This window comes from Cavia porcellus, unplaced genomic scaffold, assembly GCF_034190915.1.
Source record: "Cavia porcellus strain 051 isolate PalLab524CR breed Dunkin Hartley unplaced genomic scaffold, mCavPor4.1 scaffold_4, whole genome shotgun sequence".
In the NCBI taxonomy this organism is placed as follows: domain Eukaryota; kingdom Metazoa; phylum Chordata; class Mammalia; order Rodentia; family Caviidae; genus Cavia; species Cavia porcellus.
Genome location: NW_026947487.1, coordinates 84,560,474 through 84,580,791, shown reverse-complemented (window position 1 = coordinate 84,580,791; position 20,318 = coordinate 84,560,474). Strand labels below are relative to the sequence as shown.

Genomic DNA, 20,318 nt, shown 5'->3' with positions numbered 1-20,318 from the left:
AGCCTCCCACTTAGTGCTCAGTTGAACTGGCACATCTCAGCCGTCACTCTGCTGCCCCCTCCTGGCCACACGGCCTGGCACACCAGGCCATTAGGGTGAGCTGTATGGCCAGAGGATGCCCCTTGCACAACAAAACAGGGAACAGTTACAAATTTAATAAAACCTGCCTATAAATTATAGCAGCAGCCCCAGGACTGTGTTTGCTGCCCCGAGAAACAAGAGTTGAGCGAAGCTGGGCAGCTGTTGAAGGTCAGGGCCCACTTAGCCACCTCCAGGATGGCCTTGGGGCAGTAGCAGAGACCAGGCAGAGGCTCCTGAGCCAGTGGGCACACAGGGAAGAGGAAGGAGGCCAGGTCCTGAGGGCTGCTGGGTGCCCTGCCCACTGAACCCCTCAGTCCAAAGCAGCCATGAGCAGGTGCAGCTCCCGGAAGGCACTGCCGTGGCGGCCACTCAGGCTGGACTTGCTCTTGATGAGGCCACTGATGCTCTTGAGCTGCTTGTAGCAGAGCCGGCACTTGTGTAGCCTGTGGGCAGAGGGCAGGGCCTCAGGAGGTCAGCATGGCCACCATGATCCGCTCCTAGCCCTGGGAACTCTGCCTGTCCCACCTACTCTGTCCCTTCTCAAACAGGAAGATTGTGGCCCAAGACCTCCCCACCCTTTCTGGTCATCCCAGGGCTTGTGGGGGTACAGCAAGGCCACGCGGGAACCTGGGCTCTGGCCATACCGACCCCATGTGCTGAGCCCTAGCCTCAAATGACTCAACATGTGTTTTCTAAGCTGTTTGGAAACCAGCCTGGCTCTTACCTCTCCTCCCGGCTGATGTCAACACCCACGGAGGGCGGGGCAGCCAGGATGTCTGTGATCAGGGGCAGGAAGCGCTGCAGGATCAGCTTCAAGGATGTGCAGCCAGTCTGGACGTAGCTTTGGGGATGGACAGACAGAGCAAGACAGACAGACAGACAGACAGACACACACACACACACACACACACACACACACACACACACACACACACACAGAGAGGCCATTTTCCACTCTGACCAGCCTGGGAGTAGAAGGGCTACAGTGCTTCCCAGCCACTTCCAGGGCCCTGAGGTCTTCCAGTCCCTGGTTCCCCCCAGCAGGCCTCATTCCCTACCTCTCATACTTGCTCTGCAGAAGCTTCTCGATCTGAGGCAGGACAGTGGTGCACAGGTCCAGTTTCCACAGGGAGCTGGGGAGAGGTGGAGTGTGGCCCTGACAGGCAGCTCTGGTCCCCCCGCCCTTCCCCAATCCTCGTGGCCACTTACGCTTTCTGGTTGACTATGTTCAGGAGGTCCACCACCACTGACAGGTCATTGATGGCCACGGCAGAGTCTACTGATGTCTGCAAAGAGAGCTCCATCATGGGGTGGAGACAGTCACAGTACAAGCAAAAGGCTCTCCCACCCTACATGTGGCCATCTCTCAGTTCAGCCCTACACTCAGGCAGCAGGCAGAGTGGGGAATGTGGCCAGGCCCCAGGCAGGGGTGGGCACTTGCCTTGATGTCACTTGTGGTCCACACAGCCCGCACGGTGTCCAGGTTCTTGTGGCGGCTGGTGAGTACTACGCACATGGTGTCATGGCCTTTGCGGATCTGTGACATGGCATCTTCATCCACCAGCTCTGCTTGCTGGGGGATCTTCACAGCCTAAAGGATGGGCCCAGACACTAGCATGGGAGCAGGCGGCACAGCTCTGCCCACTCCCCATGGCTGCCAACTCACCCCTCTGGCTGAGTCCCCACTCACGGGCAGGAAGTCGGAGGCCTTCAGACCGATAGGCTCGTTTCGAGTGGCTGGGATGATGGCGAGCTCACTCTTGGGTGTAGGTGTGGATGTAAGCACAGGGGGCTGGGCTGGGCCCTCGAGCTGTAGAGGGCAGAGGTTCAGCAAGTAGCCTGCCTGAGACCTCCCCTCCCCTCCCACCACCATGGTAGGCCTTGGGCCTGGCCCTGACCCAGGCCTGCAGCCCCTCTGCTTGGACATACGTTTGGCATTGGGCACTGCACATCCATGGCTAGACTGGGCTTTGCTGCCTCCTTCACTGTGGTCGTGTCTGAGTACAAAAGGAAATGATCATGGGGTTAGGTTGGAGGAGGACAGGACTTGGGGAGACTCTGAGTGGCATCTGTAGTTGGGGGATGGAGCGGCAGACAATGGGGAGCCCAGGGCGAACTGGAGAGGGGAAACCATCAGCAGTTTGGGGTCCTGGAGAGGCAGACAGCAGGGCTGGGGCTGTTTCTCCACCTAGTTTTGTATGGGGACCCAGGACATTCAGGCCATCTTGTCACTAGGAATGGAATGTGTGATGGGGAGGGGACACTGGTGAGCAGACGGTACACAGGAAGTGGAGAAGGGAGCAGCTTTTAGGAAACTCAACCTCAAGAAAGCATCGGAGAAGACGTGAAGCCAGGCAGGGATGCTGCGGAGGATGGGGGTCCCACCCATTCCCCCTCCATCCCAAAGTGGATGTTCCCACCTTTGTCCCCACTGTAACCCAAACTCCTGGCCAGGGCTCTCTGGGCTTCCTGTCTCCAGTGGGGCTCACCTGTTGCTGCCTCTTCCCTGCTCCCAGCCTGTCCCCTGCTGCAGTCCCATTTTCTCTTTTTTTTTTTTTGTTTGTTTGTTTGTTGTTTTTTTCTTTTTTATGGGTACCAGGGATTGAACTCACAACCACACACTTGCAAGGCAGGCGCTTATGCCGCTGAGCTAAATCCCCAGCCCGCAGTCCCATTTTCAAAGGTCCCTAGTGGCCTACTGTCCTCCATGGTCTGTGTCCCAGTGTAGACTACCTGTGGGTGTCCACTGTTTCATACACATACCTGCCTGGCTGACATAGTCACTGGGACCTTGCCCAGTACACAGTAAGTTTTTAGGGAGGTGAAGGGATAAGATCTAGGGGAAGAGAGACTGGAGGCCATACCAGGGTAGGGCTGGGCCAGGGAAGAGGGTCCCTGGAGGCTAGGCTCTGCCCTGACTCACCGTCCTCAGGGGGTGCTGGGAAGGGCTCGCTTCTTCGGGGTGGTGTCCGACCTGCCAAGACAAATGGTGCTGAGTTCTCAGGGCTCCTGCCTGTGAGTTAGCATGGGGGCATGGAAGGTGCTTCCCCAGCAGTGTGATCATGCTCCTGGCCCAGGTGCCCTCAGCCCTGCCCTTCCCAACCCAGTGCTCAGTGGGCTCCTTGTGCTCAGACCAGGGGCTGTGGCACTTGAGGGTCCCCTGACCTCTGCCTGGGTGCCTAAGTTCCTACCAGGAGCAAGGTCCAATGAGGACCACAGGACCAGGGCAGAGAAGCCTGGCCCAGGTGGGGTCAGGAGTGTGGCTAAGGGGATGCAAAGCTACAGCAGTGCCTCCCTGGGAAGGACCCTGTGGTGAGATGGGGTCGCAGGGCGGCAGGGTGGTGAGTGGCCTCACTGATGCTGTTCTTGGGCTGGAAGATCTCGTTGTAGTCCTCAGCGTTCTGGATCTCAGCCCGGGACTCGCGATCGTCCTTGTCATCCTCGCTGCTGGGGCTGCGGCGCTCACTCTCTGAGTTGTGCTTCACCCTGGCAGCGAAGGCTGTGGTCAGGCCCAGCCCCACCCCTGGGTCCCCCATGCCCTCCAAGGGCCCCAGCAGCCCACCTCTGGGGCTTGCTGCAGGTCGTGCTGGGCCGCTCGTAGATGCGCCGGAGTGGGGCACTGGGGTTGGGTGGCTGCTCTGTCAGGGGCCGGCTGTCCTGCACGGGGTCCTGGGCCACTGTGCCAGTCCTAGTGACCCGTGTCAGGTCCACCACGTAAGAGGAGACGTTGCTTTGGGAGAAGGCCACGCCTATCTGGGAAAGGAAAGAGCTGGGGCTGGACCTGAGGATGGGCCTAGTGTTGAGACCTGGCAGGGCAGGTGGGAGGGAGGGGGGTCTGAGGGGCAGTGGGTGGTGGGTTCCTTGGCTCTCACCAGCTGGTCATTGCAGATGGCCAGGTCAGCCACCTTGCCCCAGTTGACAAGGACCACATCGAAGCAGCGCTCAGGCTCCCAGCCATAGACACGCAGTGAGTCCTGGCAGCCACTGTACAGGCAGCAGCCATCCGGGTTGAAGAGGACGCTCCTGGGCCAGGCGAGAGTTGGCTATGGGTCCCGGGACACCCAGCCTGTTGCCATCCCAGGAAATCAGGGGAGCCCAGGACCAAGAGGTAGCTGTAGGAGGGACAGGAAAAGTCCCTCTATCCCCCATATTGCTGCCTGGGGAACAGGTGGGGAGAGGAAGGGCTGGGCATGCTCATGCAGCTGCTGGATACCTGACAGGGCCTGGCTCTCCTTCGATGCAGCTCACTACCTGGAACTTCTCCAGATCCCAGAAACGGATCGTCCTGCAAAGGGAGCCCCACTGTGACAGGAAGCCTGTGTCCAGCAGGCCTCCACACAGGCCCATGGCCTGGGAAGCCAGCTTTCTCCAGATACCTCTCTCCCTGGGCCAAGAACACAAGGAGAAATGGCTCTGCTAGGGCCTGGCCCCGCACAGCCGGAGGAGAGATGAGCACAACTGAGGCTGAGCCCGACAGCCCAGCCTCCAGGGCTCGAGCAGCCACGGCCTCCCTATACTGTGTGGGCTTGCTGGACCCTGAACTGTCTGTGAAAACAGATCCAGGACATCAGAGCTGGGGAAGAGACGGGAGCAGGAAGCAATCCTGGCTTGGCTGAAAGCCAATTCAGCCTACATGGGTTCATCAGGCATATGACACCTTGGGATGGAGAGAAGGGACAGAGATGGTGCAGGACAGCAGTCCCAGGTGACGTGGCCTGCTCCTCACCTGTCAGAGCTGCCAGAAGCCAGGAGGTACTCGTTGGGGTGAAACTCTACCACGTTTACAGGCCCCGTGTGACCAGGGAAATCGGACATCATCTTGCCAGCAGTCAGGTCCCAGAGCTGGAGGCCAGACAGGTGGCAGTCAGGGACAACTAGGCCCCTGGCTGTTCCTTCTCTCTCTAATCCAGCTCCAGCTCTTTGACCACAAACCTCCCACCCTGGACAGGCTGGGTGCAGAGTGAGCAAGGCGAGGACTCAGGAAGGCTGTGATCAGCAGACCCCAGCCCCAGCCCCACATCCAGCGAGGAGTTACCTTCACCGTGTGGTCATCTGCGGCCGATGCCAACCACTTCCCATCGGGGCTGAACCGGAGACACCGCACGGCCTGGCTGTGGCCCTGAGGAGGGAAGTCAGTGCATGGAGCTCACCCAAGGGCCTGGGCTGGGCAGGCCTCTCTCCAGCTCTTCTAAACAAGGAGAGGTAGCCTTGGCTGGGAGACGTCAGACAGGTACATTTCTCTACACATAGCCACAGACTCTCAGGCCAACAGGACAATGTGATCATAATGTCTGGAAAACATATTTTATGGCCCCTTTCGGAGAACGAAATGACATCTTTTAATGCAGAAGCTATGAACATCTCCGGAAGTAACAGTTTGGCACAATGCTACCAAACTTACATGAGCAGAACCCCATTTACCTACCACTACCAGTTACCTGCCTGCACAATCGAGTGCAGAGCAGTTAGATAAACATGGTTACAGTTCTGGGCACTGGTGGAAAGCCAAGGGGTTGGGATGGGCAGCCCACAGCATCTGATTCTGCTCCAGACCACAATCCAGGTCTCACCCATGATGGACTACATGCCACACACAGGCTGATAGGGTGCTGTCCTTACCCGGTACCGGAACACACAGCCTTTCCTCCTGATGTCCCAGAGCTGTGGGGAGAGGAGCAGGGGGCAATGTCATAAGAGGTCATGACCAAGAACCCGGGCTAAGGGCACTCCAGATCTCAATAGTTACAATGCCAGAGGCTTGGATACCACTTGCCCCAGGTGGGCATTCTAAACCCAGTGTCTGTGAGCGCCTGCTCATCCCCCTTCCCAAGCAGGTGTGGGTGCTGCCAAGCGGGGAGGATGCCCGCAGATGCACATGGAGGCCCGTCTGTCATGCAGGTTGCCACCCAGAGAGGCAACTCACTTTGATGTTCGTGTCCTGGGAACCGGAGGCCACGAACTCGCCATACGGGTGGAAATCCAAGCTGCAGATGTTGGCTTTGTGCCCCATGAGTGTGCGAAGAACTGAGAAGGCAAAAGAGAGCAGAGGCTGTGGCATGAGAGCAAGCAGGCCGGGAAGGAAGGCAAGGCTGCAGGGTGCGTCGCTGCACTGCAGAAGTAACTGCTGCACAAGGAAACAAACCAACTACAGCTCCACCACATCACCACGAGTGTTCCTGCTCTACAGAGGACGCCATTCCTGTTTTTATGCAAGTTCCCAGGAAACATGTGCATGCTGTGCACAGCTTAGACTAAACAAAGCCCCCAGGGCAGCAGAGCTGGACAACTGCACATAGCCTAGGCCCTGAGGCTGTCTGCAGGGCAAATAGCCCCTACCAAGCCAATTAGGGGCACAGAGAGGGAGGCAGAGAGGAAGGAAGGGGCAGGAAGAGAGAGGGAGAGAGGGGGAACAGGAAAAAGGGAGAGAGGGGGAAAGGGAAAGGGTGGGGAGGAGGGAGAAAGGAAAGGCTCTAGCACTGGGAGCTGCTATTTGGTCAACAAAAGAAATCCAAAAAGGCTCTTCAGAGGAGAGGGTTCTGGGGCAGACGTCAGGGGGTGGAGGACGAAGAGCCCTGGGAGGTGGAGGGAAGGGAGGGCAAGGGCAGGCATGGCTGGGTGCTCACACTCATCCAAGCAAGGGATATTGAGGGCTTTTGTCACAGCATGTGGAGGAAGAAAGGGCAGGGTACACACAGGGAGGACATGGCCTGAGCTGGGACCAATCACCCATCTCTATCCAGAAGCCACACCTGCCGCCCTAAAGGTCAGGAGGCTGCTCCATGGCAAACCCTGCACTGTCTTAGGGTACCCTCTGGTACCAATTGTCTGTTCCCTGTATCTTGCTTTTGATTTTTACTTTGCCTGTTTGGATGAAACTGATCAACCCATGAGTGCTGGGGCAAGGAGTGTGACAGTCCAGCCAATCTAAGGTTTGAGTGAAGGTGAAATAAAGTAAGTCTTCTGTGGCAGGAGGTATTCAAGACTCCAAATGTAGTATTTCAGACACAGGAGTGTTGAGATCCAAGCACTGGATGAATGGAATAAAGTCTCCATCCCTTGACATGGGCCTAGGCTCAGGAGCCAGAAAATATTTGCAGTCAGTCCTGGCTCTGCTCCTTGCTTGCTGTGTGACCTTGGAAGTCACATTCTCTGAGTCTCAGGCTGGTCAGAACCAAGTAAGAAAATGAAGTGCTTAGCATGGGCCTAGAACACACCAAGAGCTTGCTAAGTGCCGGTTATAATTATTCCCGCAGAAACCTGTCCATCCCCCATTCTGGACCTTTCTTTTCTCTTCTTCTTGGAGTATGCATCTTGCTTCTCCCTCTCTGGTCTCAGTGACAATGCGCCACCCAGAGCCATGGCCATCTGGCACCTCCCTTGTCCCCAGGATGTCTAGTGAGCACTCGCAGTGTTAGGCAGGCTGAGCAATGTCCCTGTATTAAGTCACTGAATCCCTCTAACCATGCTAGGAGGCAGGTGAGGGCTCAGGACACAGCTGCTGGCCTGAGGCTGAAGAGTGGTGTGCAGGGCCAGAAGCTGGACCACTTCAGCAGCATCTTTTGCTGTGTGCTTCACTGTAAGAGAGGAGTCGGTGCTGGGGCCACCAGCACAGGGCAGGAATAAAGGCGGCTGCTACCATCCTCATCCACCTTAAGAACTGTGTCATGTTCGTGTGGCCTCAGTGCCCCCTGCAGCAGGCTGTTGGGCACTGGAGCTGGGACTATGCCCCTTCACACCACGGGAATGTGACAGCCTCCTGCCACAAATGTCCTGTGAATGTCCAATTCAGCTGCACCAGCCCTGAGCAGCTGTCTCTCCTTGCTCTGCGGTGCCACGTGTTGCTAGGGGCTCTGCACTGCTGTGCCAGCTAAGGAGCCTCAGGCTAGCTCGTTCCATGCCACCCCTAGTTCACTCACTTTGCATCCCCAGCCAGGAGCCAAAGTCCTGCCCGGCTCCACATAGCTGTGGCAGCTCCCAGCCCTGCGTGGGCCAGCTTTTTAGGGTGCCATGTTGCCCTCCTGTGGGATCTGCCGGCTGGCCCACCTTCACCCTCTGGCTGTGCTGTGGAAAGCTGCCAAGACACATTCTTCTGACCTGACTTCTGCTCCTGCTCTTCTGGGAGATGCCTGGACTTGGTCAGAGGACCCCAGAACTGTAGAGTGGAAGGCACTCAGGTGTATCTGCCCCATGCAGGGACCTCCCAGCTTTCCAGTGGAGCAGCTGCTTGGCCTCTGCCTGAATCCTCCAGGGCTGGGCTGATTTCAAAGCAGCCATGATGGATGGCTCTCTCTGAGCCCTGTCTGCTCCTGGCCTTCCACTGCCATCCTGCTCTGGCAAGTGTGGTGGAGATACTGAGGTTCAAGCACCACCTGCTGAGGGCCACCTCCTCTTGCATCTGGAAAGCCCCCAACACAAGGCAGTAGATGGCAGAATGGAGACCACTGGGGTGGGAGTCCTGTCACCAGGATTCAAGGTCCAGGTTCTGTTAGATGAGAGGGCCAATCTGCCAACCTGCCTCTGCATCAGAACCTGCTAGAAGCTACTGAACACCAGGTGTAGGACTGACCCCACTACCAGCGAGGTTCTCAGGTGCTCTGGTGCCTATGTGTGATAAGCTCCTGTGTAGCACCCAGGGCCCCAAAAGCCAAGGTCTTCAGTTTCTATTCTTGACCCATCACGGAATCGCATTTCCCTTATAAGTCAAACACTGTGGCCGAGGCCTGGGCTGGGGGCACAGCACTCCTGGCTTCTCCCTCTCTCCTTGTTCCTCAGTGAATTGTGAATGGTTATGTACAGGGTTTCAGGTCTACAGTGAGGTTGCTGAGACGCCCTAAAGCCAAGCTGGTCACCCTCTCATCCCAGGCATGCTCCTTGTAGCTTGCTCAAGGCCAACAGTGCCTGAACGCGACAGCCCTGGGTCCTGGTGTGGCTGGGCATCAGGGCCATATGCCGAGAAGCAAATGTGCGGCCTGCTTGTCCTCAAGGGGTCCTGTGGCTCGGTGCTTCTTCCACAAACCACTGCAGGGTGGGCAAGAGTCACTTGAGGCTCAGGGGCACTGTCTTTCCTGAAGGCCATCAGCATAAGACCACCACCCTTTTCTGGCAGAGTGAACCTCACCACTGCATCACCCTGCAGCAGATGTGGACACGGGCCAGAGACAAGGCACAGAAGAGGCTGTGAGGCTCAGCCAGGCACAAGGGGCTGCCTGGCAAAGCCAGCCTCAGCAAAATCAACCCTCTCACAGGCTGTGGAAGACGACCTCCTGCCTCGAACAACCTGGAAGCAGCAAGAACAGCAGCTCTATCTGAGTCTCCCACGCCGGCCTGTGCTGTATTCTGCAGAGCACACAGTCAGCCAGCAGCACTGAAAAAGTGGGTGGATCCCACAGAAATGTGCAGATTTCCAGATTCTTTTGATAAATCTGTGGGGCTGGTAGTGCTATGCCTACTGCCACATGACAACAGCCACTGAGCCTGTGTGGCAGCCCACCTGCCAGAAAAGCGAGACTCTTAGGGGCCTGGAAATGATGGCAAGCTCCAGACTGAGAGGACCCAGGTCAGGGGTGAAAACAGACCCACTCTGAGGCTCCTGGGCTTGTAACGCTGTAGGCAGACTCTACAAGGTTGGTGTGAGACAGGGAGGGAGGGGGAGCAGATCCTACCCAAAGAGGAGCCTGGCTTAACAACAGCATTGGCCTTGGACCCTAAGAGGCAATGGAGCTGTATCTTCAAAACCCCGAGGACAAATTACTTCCAACCTCGAACTTTATGTTCAAACTTTAAAAGAAAGGATGGTGGTAGAATAGTCACTTTTTCCCAGGGATAGTCACTAACACTGTGCCTGCCAAGCATCCCTTCTCAGTAAGCCACAGGAAGATAGGCTCCATCTCAGGAGGAAGGGACCAGGAAGTTGATGCCATGGGAGAGGACAGAAGGGCTGAAAGCTCCTGTATTTCCAGGCCCTAGGACCTGCGGAACACAGTTCTGAGAAGACAGCGGGGTTATGTGATAGGCTTGAGGGGAACAGGAGTTTACTCCTCTGGTTGAGAATCTGAGACGAATAGGTATCAAGAGAGAAAAGAGGAACAAGTATTAACTCCAGGAAAACCAAGTTATAGAAATAAACATAACCGGGGCTGGGGATTTAGCTCAGCGGCATAAGCACCTGCCTTGCAAGCAGGCGGTCATGAGTTCGATCCCCGGTACCGATTAAAAAAAAAAAAGAAAGAAATAAACATAACCAGTTGTGAACGACTTTCCTGTTGCCCTTACAGCATAAACACCGACCCTAGCCAGCCATGGTGGCACACACCTGTAACTTCAGCACACGTGAGGCTGAGGCAGGAGGACTGCCTGAGTTTGAGGCCAGCCTGTGCTACACAGTGAGAATTTGTCTCAAAAAACCCAAACAAAAGTTCCACAAAAACAAACAAAAGATTTTGACCACTTAATTGGTGATAGCAGAGAGACAGAAAAATGTAAGCGATGTGGTCGAGATGGCTGAAAGAGCCAAACCCTGGCTCCCATAGCAGGAAGCATTTTAATACACACGTTTATTTAAAAAGAAAAAAGAAAGGAGATTGCAATGTCCCTTTGTTCAGAAGAGTAAAGGCAACTAGCGCAATGACAGGTGAAGGGCAGAAAAGTGAGGCTTTGGAGGATGGGAAGGGGCAGGGCGAAGGCTTCCTCTTCATCATGACTGATTCTAGAACCATCTGGACTCTAAAACACACAGTTAAATTTCTATTCAGAGAAAAACTAAATTAAACATTAAAGCAACAGCCAACCCGACCACCTGAAGCACGTGTCCCTACAGAACAGCGGGGCTGAGCGTGGGCCAGCCTGAGTGGGCTCTTCACGGCATACCCACTCCTCCCCGTGGCCTGCAGGGTCCCCCGCAGCAGCTGACATCTCTCCAGGTCCCAAATCCAGACCAACCCACCCACACATCTATCCTTCCTCGATGCTGTTCATTCAGACATTCTCAGCACCGCTCAGTGCCAGCCACTCAGATGACAACAGCCCGCACTCCTGCTGGGCTCAAACAGGCAGGTGGGCGCCACACCATCTGGTCAGATGGAAAATGCAGTGCAGCCCCGCCCAAGCCCAAGAGAGAACCCAGGCACATGAGCGAGGGCCGGGAATGAGGGGCCTACTTTTGGCAGCTTCCAGGTCCCAGACGCGGATGGAGCCCGACTGCGAGCCAGCCACAATGAGCTCCTCTGGGGTGTTGAGGCGGACACTCTCCACTGGGGACGTGTGACCAGTCAGGCTCTGTGGAGAGAGGGTGGCAGCTTCGGTGCACTGCTGGGACATGCCCCAGCTGCAGTCCCAACTTTGGGGTCCCAGGGAAGTGGCTAAGGGAGGTTGCTCCATAGAGCCACACCCTGATCCTCCTGCAGACCATTTCTGCGTGGCCATTTCTCCCAGCGGCAGTTGCAGCCACAGGACTATGACAGACAAAACCCTAGTCAGCCACCGACCCCCTCCCATGGTGTTCCTGGTATGGGTGTCATCTACAGAAATGGGAGCAGCTGATCAAGATAAAGAAAATGCCTTAGCTGTGCACATGGCATACGCCTATAATCCTAGCATCTGGGAGGCTGAGGCAGGAGAATCAGCTCAAGGCTAGCCTGGCCTACATAGTGATCTCAAGATCAGTTTGGATTATATAACGAGATCCTGTCGAAAGAAAGAAAGACAGACAGACAGACAGACAGACAGACAGACAGAAAGACAGTCAGACAGGCTGGCAGGCTGGCAGGTAGGCAGGCAGGCAGGCAGACACCAATTCTCTAGTCCTGAATCCAAGTGACTTTTGCTAAGGTGCTCCTATCTGCACTGTCTGGCACTGCACTCAGCAGTGTTCATCTCATCCCTTTGGGTTTCTGGCTCAAGGGGCTGCCCAGCTCTGTCAGGACCCTGACACAGAACCCAAGGAGCCCGGGAGTTGCTCTGCGGGAGGACATGTGGGTTCCCACCACCCAGAGCAGGCAGAGCTGGGCTGGGCTGTACCTGGGCCAGCTACTCTGAGTGTGGTAGGTTCCAGCATCTCCAGCTTTCTGGAGAGGAGGCTGGAGACTAAGTTTGTGGTGTCTGTCGTTCTTTACCTGCTCCTGGCCACCCCAAAGCACAGTGGTGGGTGACTATATCAGTGCTTGCTAAGATGACATTTCCACTGGGAATGGTAGGAGGGCTGCTCTTCAGCAGATCCAGCCCCAAGACCCAACACTTCCATGCAGCCTGTCTAATTCCCACCCAGCTCTAGCTGGGGCCTGAATGGGCAGAAATTCTTTGGACCACAACTGGACAAACCTCACGCATATTAGGTGCATTCCTTTCCACCAGCAATCCGTGTTGGAGGGCTAGCCCTGGCCACGTGCAAGCCCAGGAAATAGCACACACCCAAGGGTACCTGCTGAAGTGAGTCTCATTGGCTAAGTGGTAGTCAGTGGAAAATTAGCCACTGAAACGAATGAGGCAGTGGGATGTAGTGGTGCATGCCTGTAATCCCTGCATTCTGGTAGCCAGAAGCAAGAGAATTATTGCAAATTCAAGCCCAGCCTGGGCAACTTAGTGTTTTAGGGAGATTATTCCAAGAATAAAAAGGATTGGAGACGTAGTTCAGTGTGAAAGCCCTGGATTCACTCTCCTTACATACCACAAAGAATATAGCAAACTTTTAAATCTGTTAAGAGACTAATCTCCATGAGATTTTTAAGTGAAAAAAGACCGAGAATGGTGTACCCAGTATGATACCCTCTGTCTGAAAAAGTGGGAGAGGAAAGAGGTAACACATTTGCTTGTCTACACTGAAAATAAGTCTAGAAGGACACAGCAGGCAGTCGGGGAGAGAGACACCTTACTGTTCACTGTCTTTCCAGTGCTGAGCCACACAAGTGTCCCATTTATTCAAAGGTAAACACGAATAAATAGACCATCTGCTGAGAGAGTAGCACAGATACAAACGCCCAGGCAGGAGATGTCAGCAGGTCTGTGGTACCGAAGGCAGAGTGAGTGCTTTGCGACAAGTGAGGGGACAGAGATATAAATTAAGGCCAATTGGAGACCTGAAGGCTGCATCTGGTGTCCAAAGAGAAATGTGATAGCCAGGCCCCGGAATACACTGTGCTGCTCTAGGGAAACAGCACGCATCAGGTCAGGTCCTACTTCTGATGTCTGCGGATTTTTCAGCTTGTGAATGTGGCTGGTATTTCAGGAGGAGAGAAAACATTTGAATGCTACACAGTAAAATCAGAACAGAATCTCACTTCTAGCTGTGGCCTGGGAAGGTCTCAATGAAGTGACTACATTTCTACTGATAAATGTCATCTCCCACTATTTTTCCTTTATGTTTACTTAATCAACAGTTAAAAGAATAATTCCCTGTGTTAGCAAGAATAGGGGTGGGCCTGGCTCCTCTAGTGCCGCTGAGAATGGTTTCCAGAGGGTGATTTGGCAAGAGGTTCTGAAAGCTTTTTAAAAAGTGCACACCCTTGGATTAAATGCAGTGATCGCTGACCCACTGAAAGGTCTGTGTAGACGACGATGCTCACCAGTGTGGGTTAGCACAGCCAAAAACCTGGAATCAGACTCTAGCTGATAACAGGGTGTGGCAAAGCTAATTACAGCTCATCCCTACAGTGCAATACTAGGAAGCCATTAAAGATCATGTTGTAAAAGAATATTTGTTGACATAGGAAAATTCTCACAACATTGTTAATTCTAAAATACCAGGTTACACAAGAGTAAGACAGTAATTAGAAGATATATTTTAATATATGTGTGTGCAAGTATATGTGTATTTCAACACCTAGAAAGGCACAGATCAAAATACCAACAACATTGGTCTTGGAAAATAGAACCTGTCTGTGATTAAATTTTATGTGTTTCTTCCTTTATGCCTCCTTTATACTGCATTGAAAAGCTCTTTCCAGTCCTGAATCCGGTTGTATAGCCAGGAAAAGCTCCTACTAAAGAACTAGTTGCCTAATCAGCTTCAATAGGGTCCCTGCAAATCCTTCTTGTGAACTGAAGTAGAGAAAGAATCAAAATGAACATACCCAAGCAGGTCAAGTGTAGGTAAGCGGCCCAGCCATGGGCCAGGTGCTTATTTGGACTTTCCAGTGCAAACCTAATTGTGTCCCACAGCCAGGTGGCTGCTCTATTCCTGAGAGCCAGCTGCTGTCCCAACTGTCCTGGGGCTTTCTGAGCAGACAGGCAGGGGTTGCAGGACAGTGTGTTGTGTCCACTCCCTGCCTGGGCTGGCCCCAGAGGATGGGTGTCTTGTGGTCTATGGTGCCTCGGAAGCTGCCTGGGCCCTTCCTGCCACAGTCCCTGTCCCTATCCCCATCACCCGAGACTCACCATGATGCAGTTGGGCTTGTTGATGGACCATAGGTTGACTCGGCAGTCATCCCCGCCTGTGGCCAGAAGCCGTCCCGAAGCTTTGCCCAATACCAGCGAGGACACATTGCTGGCATGGGCAACAATCTCTTCTACAGGGAAAAGAAGGGAGAAGGCAGTCAGAGGGTATCGGTGGTCCACATGGAGGAGGGGTGGCTCTGCTTGGCCACCAGCTATGGAACCTGAAGCCCAGATAGCCCAGATTTTAGTCATTCTGGTCCTGCCTCGCAGCCTCCTGAGCTTTTCTTTTTACGCACATTAACAGGAAGCAGACCAATCACATAGGTGGCCTGACCCTCCACAGCCACAGACTCAACCCACTGACAGTTAAAAATATTCCGGAAAAAATTCATCTGTGCTGGACAGGTACAGACTTTTCATGATTTCTAAATAATACACGGTAACAACTATTTACATGGTGCTCACACTGGATCCGGTACCATAAGTAACCCAGAGTGACTTAAAAGTGCAAAGGAGGCCACATAGCAGTGATGTGCTCCTCAAGCTGCTCGGCATCCAAGGATTTGGGTGTCTAAGCATAGAAGTCCTGGAACCCATCTTACATAAATACCAGGATGACTACAGGTCAAAAGTTATTCTCTCTTCTTTTTTAACTGCAAAAAGAAGTAAGCTGCACCAAGTAAGCTACCACCAAGCTGCACAGGAGCTGGTCTGAGCTCTGCTAGTTGCCACTGTATGACTTCAAGTCACCTGTCCTCTCGAAGGCTGGTCCTTGTCTGGTAATTGGGCTGACAACAGTACAGCCCCTATGGGGTGCTGAAGGTCTGTGTTTCAGAAACACAACCCTGTGTGAGTAGGGAACAGGTGCTTGTGGCTGTTAAGCAGGAGGTAAGGACTGGTCACCAAGACACAGTGGCCAAGGGGTTCCCAAGAAGGCAGCAGATAGACAGGTTGGGGAAGGGCTGACAAGACAAGAGATGGAGATAAAACCTGTGCACAGCTAACAGGGCCCCTGGGCTGGACCCTGGTGCTGCAGCCATGAACTTTCAGGGGCCCTGTCAAGGCTCCCAGAGGCACAGACAAAGACAAGGAACCAAAAGGCAGCCCAGGCCTATGAGACAGTTCCTAGAACGAGGAGAAAAGACAGATCTTCCCACAGAGACACAAAAAAACCCCCAAGGTGCCAATGCCCAAAGGCTGGCCTGGTGATGCAAAGAAGGGTGTCACAGCTTTGTACTGGGCACATCCTCAACCAGGCTCAGACTCCACCTGCCTGAGTGGCACTGGTGCAGGCCTCAGACCACAGAGAGGTTGGAGTGGGGCCAGGAAAACAGCCCAGCTCAGACAGACTAGTAACGATGCTTAGGAGCTCCCAGGAGGCCCTGGCCAGGGCAGTGCTGGCATGGGTAGTACCCAGCTCAGCAAGGGTGAGAGCTCCTTGCAGACTCAGACATCAGCCATCCGGATTCTAACAAGGTGGACTCTTTTCCAGTGCCCATCTCAACCACAGAGCCTTCTATCCTTTGGACACTGTAGGGACAGAGGCATGGAGTCCTGGTCACTGACACTTGTGTGTTCAAGACAACAGTATATCTGTTTCCTAAGTACTCCACTTCAAGTCCTGAGCCCTGTCCCCTTCTTGGAAGCCACTCCCTGTCTGCACTGCCCTCTCTGTGGACCCACCTGGCAGCTGGTTCTACTTTCCAGGGAAGTTCTTGCTGAGCCCCACTTCATTGGGTTTAGGATTTCTGGAGGATCCTAGAAAACCATAGCCACTAGTTCATAACACAAGTGCTTTCTATGTCTGGCACCGGGAGGCTCTAGGGAACGAGAGAGAAGGCTCCTGCCTGTGTTTGCCAGTGTTAACTGGATTGCTCCTGGTCGAGGCAAGGAGCTGGAAAAGGTGAGACTTTGGGTAAAGTTCCTCTCCTCTAAGCAGCTGACCAGTGTATGGAGGCAGTGCAGGGCACAGCTGAAAGCTACCCCTCTAGTTTGGCTGGAAGGACACCAAGTAACAGTGGCCCATGGCTGGGACCTGATTTTAATGCTAAGAGATCAAAATCCTCGGCATGCCTCTGGATCTCAGTACAGCAGGCCAGGTGACAACTGCTGTACTGCCCCATGGTGCAGGCCCTCAGCAGCTTTCCAGGCTCCAAAGCTAGGGAATACTTTGCCTTCTAGCCAGAGGAGCTGAGGACTTGCATTCCAGAAGAAGGATGCAAAGAACTGGGCATCAGCGACCCAAGAGGGTCAAATACCTTCTATAGCCTCAAGGAGCTGCAGGTCATATAGTCTCAGGTGCCTCAGACATCTTATAACTGGTCATCTCACATCACCACCTGTTCAATATGCTAAGGATTTGTCCTTTCCTTTCACATAAAGTCAAAGCCTCAAAAGGGCTATGGACGTGAACCCCTGCAGAACTCACGAGCATCATCTGGCACCATATTCTCCCTGCCACCACGGCACAGATCATGGCCTCCTTTAAATCCTTGCTATACATCAAGCTTCCTGCCTCAGGGCCTTTGTGCTTGCTATTCATGCATTCCCTGCCTCACCCTCCATCCTCATCTCTGTTAACTGATTCAAAACACACACACTAGCATGGAATTAGAGAAGGCATGGAAATGAGTGATTATCAATTCCTGCCTGATGGTCTCCCCAGGTGGGACTCCTGTTATATAATGACTCTGTCTATTTTGTCCTTCACTGGCTCATGCACAGGAGACCAACTGTTTAAGTGATGGATATATAATCCTGATAAAATAAATAGCTGCTCTGTGCAAAGTATATCTTCCTTGGGAAACCATAAAAGGGTTCTTCAAGAATGCTAGAGCTTTGAAGAACAATCTGAAAATAGCCCACACCTCTTACTTTACAAATGAGGAAAGTGAGGTCCAGCAAACTCTTTGGCCAGGGTCTCCTGATTAAACAGTGGTGGAGCTTTACTCTTAGTTCCTGAAAACAAACCCACTGAGGATGGGTGACCAGGTGGGCTACCTCAAGTCTATGCCAGCAAGTAACAGCTGGGATATAGCCCTCTGTTGGCCAGTGTGTGGAGCAGTTCTGCAAACATGATCTGGGAAACACTTGAGAGCTTCGAGATCCTTCTGGAGGGGAAAAGAGAATAAAACCACTCCATAATGCTACTAACATGGTGATTGGCTTTTGAACTCACATTTGCTCACAAACATACAGTAGAATTTTCTAGAAGATACATGACATGTGGGCGCTTTATCAAATAGTGTCACATTTGATTATACATTTCTTACGTTTTAAAAGTCTGAGAAATGTTTCTAACATAGTAAACACTGATAGGTATACATTCCATAAAGAAGAGCAATTTGAGGCCCTCAATAATTTTTAAAAGTATAAAAGGTCTTAGATGAAAGCATTTAGGACCACTAGCATAGAGCAATGATGGGATTGGAGAAACACATGCCGTTACATTCCAGAGCCCTGTCAGTGTCCCTCTGTGCCGCCCCCCGACAAATCCTCTCACCTGGCCACGGAAGTTTGACTCACAAGATGTCCAAAATACCTAGAATATTTCAGGATTTCTCATCATATTCTTCCTTATCAAGCTAACTGGAAACCCTACACTAAGTACTGTCTTATATTCATGATTTCACTTGAATTTCATAGCAACTATAGAATGTTAGGTGTGACTATCTGATTGTAGAGAAAAGCAAATTGAGCCTCGGCCAGCTTAAGTCACCTGCTTGATGTTACTGCCAATCTAAGAGATGCTAGTCATACTTCCCATCTTGGACTATCTCACAACAAAGTCTGGGGGTCTCCCTCTCTGCCAAGAGGATACAAAGCTGTGAGAATGAGTTGGCCAGCAACAAACAGCTAACAGAATGGGGTAATAAAGAAAACTGCAGATTACTCACGTAACTTCCAGGCTGTCTTGGTGACCACAGGGGTGGCCATCCTTCAGGGGCTGGCACCTGAAGCCTCACCCACAAAATGGAATATGCTTTCTTTGTGGGGTGGGGGTGGACACCCCCGCCCCGATCCTTCAATCAAGTTGGCAGGGAGTTCCCACACATCCAGGCAGAGAGAATGCCTCTTCTCCCAGCCCTGGACTGCCTGGTGCTTTTAAATCATCCACAGCAACAATAGCAGCAGCCTGTGCACATCTGTCAGGATCCCAACTCACGGAATGTCAGCCTTGAGCCATCTCAGTTCAATGCCTGGCTGGAAAACAGAGGTGATGGCCTGTTAGGAAACACTTGGTTATGAGAAGTACTGTCTTATATTCATGATTTACTTGATCATCCAAGATCATCACTAAGGCTGCCTGATAGTGATACCCACCAAACCTACCAAAGATAAGAAGCTGTGACACAAACTGAGTTTGAGAATCTGCAGAGGTGTCACCTCAAGCATAGTGACTTAGGACACAAAGCAAATGAAGGTCCTCCCGGGGAAGTGATAATGGTGGTGGCTCTGCTCCAGCATGCTGGCTGCCCAATGTGTAGTACCTGCGGTGCGGCAGGGACGACTAGGGGTCTGCAGTGACAGGTTTTTGGGCATCACTGTTTTCAACTGATGTAAAGATGGAGGCTGTAGACTGATGCTAAGCTTAGGGGCCCACGAGGGACAATCCTGTGATAACCAGTGAAATCCTCTTCCGGTGACAATCTCAAAGAGGACCCTGAGGGTCTAATCTTCTGGTTCCTGGCAAGGTAACTACAGTGCCCCCTACAATTCCCAAAGACAGAACTGGGAGCCAGGCCTCCGGTTTGGGTGTGAGTCTGAACGACTCTTAAAGGCCACCTCACGCGGAGCCTCCCACACCCTCCCTACAGCCATTTCACCTCTTTCCCAAGAACCAGCTCCTCTGTATTCCCTTTCCCAGACCCCCTGTTCTCTCACTTCGCCGCCGCTATGGGCGTTTCCCATTCATTCGCGCTCATGTTTCTCCTGCCCTTACTCATTACCCGTTGTCCTGGGACCCCCCAGCTCTGCTTCCGGCCTCCACGCCAGCCCCGCTCGACCCAAGGCTGGAGCTGATCTTTCAGCCCCACCAGGTCTTCCCTCTTCTCGCGCCTTGCGAGGTATAGTGTCTAGTCTCCCTCGAGCCCGAGCTCTCTCCCGTAGCCCATTCAGCCCTGCGTAGCTCGGCCCAGTCCCCGGGCCCATCTTCCTCTCACCCCTTTGCCCACTCTACCTGCAGCTGCGGCTCTGGAGGCCGAGGACCTGCTCCAAGAGCGACCCCCACTTGCCTCCATCCCCTGCCCTGATTGGCCGCTGCTTGACAACCGACCCTCACAACAAAACCTCCGGCCTGGAACCCCGCCCACCTCACCTATCTCACCAATCAGCTGCGGCAGACGCTCCACCTCCCTCAAGGATTACCAAAGAAAGCAGGCTCTTCCGCGGCTTTTCGTAGGTACCCGCTCCCTTTTCCTTCTAATCACGAGTAAGAACCATGCAAGAGCCGCCCTTCGGTCTCTAATGAACCAATGCGGGCTGCCATTTCGTAGGTCCCGCCTCCACCTCACGCTTTTCCCTCACTTCCTTCTCTTCCTTGAACCTAGTTTGCGTTTGAAAAATTTGCGAAATGCCCTCGAATGGTGGCTGCGCCAATCACTTTAGCAACCGTCCTAGATCGACCAATAAGCGATCGTATTGTTGGAAGACTAATTGTCAACTAGCCAATGGGACGGGACTTCTGGAGCAGCGTGAAGCCAAGGATCTTCCATCTTGGAATGGGGCGAAACAGCCTTAGTTAGCATTTTGCCTGCTTGTTCCCTTTAACTGCGGGGCGGTGCCTCCCAGGCTTGAAGACTTTGCTTCCCTTTTTAGATCTAGACACCAGTTTGAGTCCCCCTCAGGAGGCCTACAGGGAAACAGAATTC

The 20,318-nt window shown here is 53.3% G+C and overlaps 1 protein-coding gene across 6 annotated transcripts; it reads right to left on the bottom strand.

The window, feature by feature from the left end:
- Positions 1 to 140: 140 nt before the first annotated feature.
- On the bottom strand, positions 141 to 19,938 carry Katnb1 (katanin regulatory subunit B1). Of its 6 annotated transcripts, none has more exons than XM_005004676.4 (20): positions 19,766 to 19,938; positions 18,345 to 18,651; positions 14,449 to 14,579; positions 11,238 to 11,355; positions 6,005 to 6,105; positions 5,701 to 5,742; positions 5,117 to 5,200; positions 4,808 to 4,923; positions 4,295 to 4,366; positions 3,954 to 4,104; positions 3,644 to 3,834; positions 3,437 to 3,567; positions 3,005 to 3,055; positions 2,011 to 2,078; positions 1,748 to 1,891; positions 1,523 to 1,672; positions 1,291 to 1,367; positions 1,140 to 1,214; positions 806 to 922; positions 141 to 524 (listed from the first exon to the last, which is right to left on the bottom strand). In XM_005004676.4, exons 2-20 carry the CDS (start codon positions 18,382 to 18,384, stop codon positions 392 to 394), a joined length of 1,992 nt encoding a protein of 663 aa, XP_005004733.1. In that variant the 5' UTR covers positions 18,385 to 18,651; positions 19,766 to 19,938; the 3' UTR covers positions 141 to 391. The 6 variants fall into 6 exon arrangements, with proteins under 6 accessions (XP_005004733.1, XP_013010301.1, XP_005004732.1 ...); XM_013154847.3 differs by having other exon boundaries at positions 19,775 to 19,914; XM_005004675.4 differs by lacking the exon at positions 19,766 to 19,938 and adding an exon at positions 19,628 to 19,758.
- Between the last annotated feature and the right edge of the window lie 380 nt (positions 19,939 to 20,318).

Coding starts and splice junctions, on each gene's coding strand:
- Katnb1 (XM_005004676.4), bottom strand. CDS start 18,384: ATGGCCACCCCTGTGGTCACCAAGACAGCCTGGAAGTTAC. Junction 2,079..3,004: donor CCCAGCACCCCCTGAGGACG/GTGAGTCAGGGC, acceptor TTTTGTACTCAG/ACACGACCACAGTGAAGGAG. Junction 525..805: donor GACATCAGCCGGGAGGAGAG/GTAAGAGCCAGG, acceptor CTCTGCCCACAG/GCTACACAAGTGCCGGCTCT.